The 6,187-nt window shown below is 56.7% G+C and overlaps 2 protein-coding genes across 2 annotated transcripts; both read right to left on the bottom strand.

Annotated features, from left to right (window-relative positions):
* Window positions 1–564: 564 nt before the first annotated feature.
* On the bottom strand, window positions 565–1,365 carry GJB4 (gap junction protein beta 4). The gene has a single exon (XM_052637857.1). It carries the CDS (start codon window positions 1,363–1,365, stop codon window positions 565–567), a length of 801 nt encoding a protein of 266 aa, XP_052493817.1.
* A 3,254-nt stretch (window positions 1,366–4,619) lies between these two features.
* GJB5 (gap junction protein beta 5) lies at window positions 4,620–5,441 on the bottom strand. Its single transcript, XM_052637858.1, has one exon. It carries the CDS (start codon window positions 5,439–5,441, stop codon window positions 4,620–4,622), a length of 822 nt encoding a protein of 273 aa, XP_052493818.1.
* Window positions 5,442–6,187: the final 746 nt, after the last annotated feature.

Below are 6,187 nucleotides of genomic sequence, written 5' to 3' on the forward strand. Positions count from 1 at the left end.
CCATGGGCACTTGGCTGAGGGGCACCAACTCATACTGGCACAGGGTCTCCTAGGATCTCTCTTCCTCCTTTGACCAGCTGGTTGCAGAGTCCAGAGACCACTGGATCAACCTCTGGGCTTCCCACCACTTTGTGGGTGCAGGCTCTGTGGGGTGTGTGTTGGGAGTGTGTGTGTGTGTGTGTGTGATGGGTAAACCTGGATCTGAGGTTCCAGGACTCAGATGCCCACTGAGTGGTCTTGGCTGCCTCTCCAAGGTCCATTGTGACCCGCCCCCCCCACTTTCCTTCCCATCCCTCTCTGTCCCCGATCTGCAAAGTACTGAGAAAATCATATTTATTAAGGACTTGACATATCCTATCGCCATATACAAAAGTCCCCATCAGCTATCAGCCTGCCTCCCCCGGGGCTCAGGACCCAGAAACCAAACTGCTTCCTAGCATTGGTCCCTGGGTGGGCATCTGGAGCTCCACACCTGCCTTCCCCACCTGCCCTGTGGTGGCTTTCTGGAGCAGGCTTTCTGGAGCAGGCAGAGACTCTGGTGGTCTCAGCTGCCGACCTCACCAGTTATGGAAACCCACCTGCATCAATCGTGGTCATTTCAGCCTTCATTAGGACAGAGTTCCCACCTTGGGGGTGCTCCCCTGGGGAAAGGGCATATGGTGGACATGCCTCCGGCAGATGAGCCTGGCGCCGAGACCCCCGGGGCCTGGGGCCAAGGAGCTCCAGGCACCTCTTGCCCACCAGGTAGGAGACCTCACTGAGGTTGAGGAGGATGCAGAGGATGGCTGTGGCCACCATGAAGTAGGTGAAGATCTTCTTCTCAGTGGGCCGGGAGATGTAGCAATCCACGGTGTTGGGGCAGGGCGACTCGGAGCAGGCCACCACCCGGGGCATGTCGTAGTCCTTGTAGAGGCGATGGAAGACGTAGAGGAAGCCCACGTCGACGGCCGCCTTGAAGAGGAGGGTCAGCAGGTAGGTCCACCAGAGCCCGCCCCGCTTCTTGTCCGGGTTGTCATACAGGGACGGGGCGTGGGGCCCGTGCTTCCGGCGGTGCTTCCGCTCCCGCTCCTGGCGGTAGGCCACGTGCATGACCACAAAGAGTGAGGGGCATGTGACCAGGATGAGCTGCAGGGCCCAGAGGCGCACGTGGGACACGGGGAAGAACTGGTCATAGCAGACATTGGGGCAGCCCGGCTGCTTGGTGTTGCAGACGAAGTCCTTCTGCTCATCGTCCCACACCTCCTCGGCCGCCACCACGTAGACCAGCAGGCGGAAGATGAAGACCACAGACAGCCAGATGCGGCCCAGCGCCGTGGAGTACTTGTTGACCCCGCTCAGCACATCCCGCAGGAACGCCCAGTTCATGCTGACCCTGGCCTCGCTTCCCTGAGTGGACGATCTTGGCCCTCGGGCTTCACAGGGCTGGAAGAACCTGGAAATGGGTCCCTTCATTAAGGGTGTGATGGGCACATGATTTCACAACCATCGTGTTATCATGTCCACACTGGCCATGCCTTGGTGGGGTAGGGATTGCCATCGTCCTAGATTCAGAGGGAGGGAGCTGAAGCCCAGAGAGGCACCCGCCCAAGGCGCATGGCTGGAAGTGGCAGAGCTGGTCTTGAGCTTCCATCTTCCAGTTCCAAAATCAGGATATATTTTATTCTATAAAGTAATAGGTACACGTGAAGGGTAATCATCCTGTAATGATGTGCCTACCAAGCTCGCTAACTCTAACCTTCAGCTCTACGTGTCACACAACTTCTAAAGAAACACTAAAAAGTGTGGACTGAATGATCCACTGTTGGGTCAGCTGCCGGGCTGGACCGGGCAGGAGGGGAGGGATGTGTATCTGTATTTTTTTTTTTTTTTCCACACCATATAGCATGCAGAACTTCTCCAGTCAGGGATTGAGCCCACGCCCCCTGCAGTGGAAGCCTGGAGTCTTAACCTCTGGACCACCAGGGAAGTCTGAGGGACATGTATCTTTATTCTTCAACTTTCTCCAACTGAGCACCGGCCTGAGCCAGGCCCTGTGCAGACCTCAGATAATATCTACCCTCATCTTTCTGGCTCCAGGACATTCCCCCACCTGACATTCCCTTCCAAAGCAAACAGGCTCTTTGGAATCACGGTGGCTTGGTATCATCCTGCCGACTCCTGTTTCGGCGCTGGCCCTGAGGGCTGACTGTCCTCACCCCACTGGGTTCTCTGGAATTCTAACCATTCCAGCCTTTGGGAGGGACTGGGGAAGGGACAGGGGCAAGATTCTGGCATGGTCCTCCCCCCACCATCTACCTTTGCTTTCAGAGACACCTTCCTTCTCCGCCAGCTTGCTGGCTGTTGGCTGCCCATGTGGGCCATTGTGTCATTCAGGCCATGTCCTGCGTGTTCCATCCTCCACACCCCTTAGCTGGAGTGCCATCTTGTCCTACTCTGCCTCTGGCTCCTCCCCTGCCCTGACTCGGGAATCAACCGTCTTCAGACCTGGTGCCTTTGGGACATTTTCTGAGCACCCTCCTCTATCTGTCCTGGCAGAGTGCCTCATGGGTACCCAAATGGTCTATTTACCTGTTTTCCATGCCAGCGTCTGGAGGGCAGCCTCTGTATCTCATTCATCCCTGATTCCCTAGGACTCAGGACTGAGCCTGGACCAGTGAACACACAGTAGGCATTTGTGCGTTCTATGTGTGCTCAACCCGATTGAAACCCCACTACTTCCTCATCCCGCCTCTTACTTTATCTCATCCCTAGTCTCCTGTCTGCCTTCTGGCCTGGCAGGGCAGTCCTTCCCCTTCCTTCGGGCTTCCCTGGAGTTTCTCCAGAGATCCTGTCTGCCCCTACATCTCCCAAAGCCCAGCCCACAGCCCTCGGTCCCCTGGGACCCTCAGGCCACCTGGTCTCTGCCTCCCAGCTCAGTCTCCTGCCCGATTTGGTCCTCACCTTGCTTGGTTCTAGCAGCCACTCTCCTGTCCCTGGGCTGGCGTGTCTGCCCGTCTGCCTGGGGACCTCCTGGAGGCAGCTTTTGCTCCTCACTCCCTTGCTGGGTGGGGCTTTCTGAACTAGTGAGCCAAACAGGAGTGACCGGGTGGGCAGGCAGGTGGGCAGGCAGGTGGGCGGACTTCCCGGGCACATGTTCAGGGCAAACACCTGTGGCTCTTTTCCGCTGGCCCACGCCTTCTCTGCAGCTCAGTGGGCATGGCTGGGTCTGGCTCGCCATGCTGACAGGTATATGGGTGAAACTGCCTGAGCAGACGCTGGAGCCTGGTATGTTCATGGTCGGGCCCAGGTTAGCACCAAATGGCATTTTTCCTGCCCCTGCCTCCCACGCCGTTGCCTAAATGTCACTGTTCTCTCGTCCCTAGGCCTCTCTCCTACCCATTTCTCTGGAAGCCTGGTGGTGAGACCCTCAGCAGCTCACATCTATGGAAAGGGGCAACCTTGATTCAGCCCAGGATTGCACTGGCCCTCCTCCTGCTCCCTGCTTCTGGCGGGATGTATCTGAGTGGTGGTGAGACGTAGGCGTGGGAGGGCCTACCCATCCACCCACCCTCTGTTCCTCTTGATGAGGCACCGCTGTCCAGGTGGAGACAAGGAATGCAGATTGCAGCATGAAATTCTCCAGCTGGCATGGGGCCAGGCATGGCCTCCCAGTCCACCCTCCATGGGCCTGGGCTTCTGGGGAAGTAAGAGCCTGACCCGGTGGGGGCTGCAGAGGGGCCTTGGGCCTGGGATAGGGAAGGTTAATGTGCAGCCAGGGAGGGGCTCCTCTGTCTCATTTCCCACAAGCATTTATAGAGCAGTTCCTAATACCAGTGATTAACGTTTATGTGGCCTTTTACAGCCGGCTAACCTCGTCTGAAGCCGCGAGTTATCCCACCTCGCAGCCATCCCACCAGCTCGATATTATTAACCCACTTTGGAGAGGAGCTGCAGTTGCTCTCCCAGAGTCCCAGTGGAACTTGGGTTCAAAGTCAAGTGTTATGACTAGAAGTCCATGAACTTTCCCCTGAGACACACAACTGCTTATTCACTAAGCTTCATTCTCTTTGCAGACAACCCATGGGCCTAAAACTGCAACTGGGGATAAAGGCTAGACTTGACCCAGAGCAAGGAGCATGACCCCCCAGGAGTGCTGGGGGTCCTCTTGCTGCTGCTGCTAAGTCATGTCAGTCCTTACCTGGCTAGATCAAGTGCAGCCCTGTGCAGGGGTGAAAAGTTGATGAAAAGAGTCAATGAAGCTCGCCAAGGTTGAAGGCGCAAAGGTCACCTTGAATCAGTGAATGAATTGAATTTTATTAAGCCCTGACCATGGACCTCACACTTTGCAGGCATGTGCACGAATATTCTCTTATTAAACCCCTCCTCACAGCGCCAGCCTTGTTCAGCAGGGCTTATCATCTCCGTTGTATACAAAAGGAAACCGAGGTTCAGCTCCGGGTGGTAACTTGCGCAAGGTCACATAGCTGGTGCAGGTGGCAGGAACTTGGGGAGAAAGGATTTGAACCCAGGCCACCTGACTCTCCCTCTTGGCTGCCCCTACTCTCAGCTCAGCACTCCCACCCCCAAGGCTGCACCCTGGCTCCCAGGTCCTTCCAACCCAGGCCTGATCAGGCAGCCCCTCACAGCATGGTTTTCTTCACATGGTCTTGAGGGTGGTCTGGTAAGAGTGGAGGGGGAACATCTGAGCCCAGAAAGATGAGGTCGCCTGAGAGGAGATCACCCTGTTTGGAAGAAGAGGTAACCCAGTCCAGGCGGTGGTCCAGGCTCTCAGACCAGGCTTTCCTGGCTGCCAGGCACTCCCGGCATCTCTTGCTCACCAGGTAGGCCAGCTCCACCAGGTTGAGGACGATGCAGATGAGGGCAGTGATCACCATGAAGAGAGTGAAGATGTTCTTTTCCTCGGGCTTGGAGATGAAGCACTCCACCACGTTGGGACACGGGGCCGCGTGGCACTTGACCACGCGGGGGAGGGTGTATCTGGGGTAGATGGAGTGGAACACGTAGAGGAATGTGGCATCCACGCCGGCCTTGAACACCAGGCTGCAGATGTATGTCCACCAGAGCCCTCCCCGCTTCTTGCCGGGGTCCAGGTAGAGGCGCCCGCCGTCCTTCCCGACGGCCTCTTGGTGCTTCTTCTCCCGGGCCTGGCGGTAGGCCACGTGCATGACCACGAGCAGCGAGGGGCACGTGACCAGGATGAGCTGCAGGGCCCAGAGGCGCACGTGGGACACGGGGAAGAACTCGTCGAAGCACACGTTGGAGCAGCCCGGCTGGCGAGTGTCACAGTCGAAGTCGCTGTGGTCGTTGCTCCACACACGCTCGGCTGTCACCAGGTACACCAGCACGCGGAAGATGAAGACCAGGGACAGCCAGATGCGCCCGAAGGCTGTGGAGTACTTATTGGCCCCGCTCAGGAGCCCCTCGAAGATCCCCCAGTTCATGGTGGCCCCTGGCGTCGGCGGCTACTGTGGAGAGAGGATGATAGTCATTTCCCACGTTTAGAGAGCACTCCCTCTCCCTGCTTTATAGAACCGGGTCATCAGCTTTGATCCTCATGGCCATGGCAGAGCTGGGCTCTATCCTGGTCCCCTTTACAGACACGGGTACTAAGGTTCAGAGGGGTTATGCAGGGTCACACCTGATCAGTTGCAGAGGTGGGCCTGGAGCACAGGTACTTCAGCCCAGAACCAACTGTCCCCCATAAAAGTGAGCGAAGCCACCTGCTCCTTCCCAGGGCTTAAGAGGGTGGCTAATGCCACCTTCCCTGTCTGTCCTAACCCTGGCCCTTCCCCCTCCTCAGTGGTCCAGATTTTGGAATGCCTTTTTTTCCCCTTTTTGAGCATGGCTCTCTCCCCTCTTAGGCAGCCTCTTCCCAAGGGGAACCTGTTCTGTGCCTTTTACTCAGCTTGGGAGATGGAGCTAAAGAGAAGGTTGGAACCTTGTCCCCAGACTCCCATCTGGTCTAATGTTAGAAATATCCAGACAGTTGTCCTGCTCATGTGTGACTCACTTGAAGCAAGGCCAATGGCAAACCAGCTGGAACTAGAAGAAGGGAACATTGATTCTCTTTGTATGTTAGGCTTCAAAGAGGAGCCTCGTGTTCTTGTGCTTCCCAAACTGGCATTCCATGGAACCCTGCTCAATGGCCTGGCAACAGAAGCAAAGAGAAGGATTCCATGTTTAAGAA

Source organism: Budorcas taxicolor, chromosome 3 (genome assembly GCF_023091745.1).
Source record: "Budorcas taxicolor isolate Tak-1 chromosome 3, Takin1.1, whole genome shotgun sequence".
Taxonomy (NCBI): domain Eukaryota; kingdom Metazoa; phylum Chordata; class Mammalia; order Artiodactyla; family Bovidae; genus Budorcas; species Budorcas taxicolor.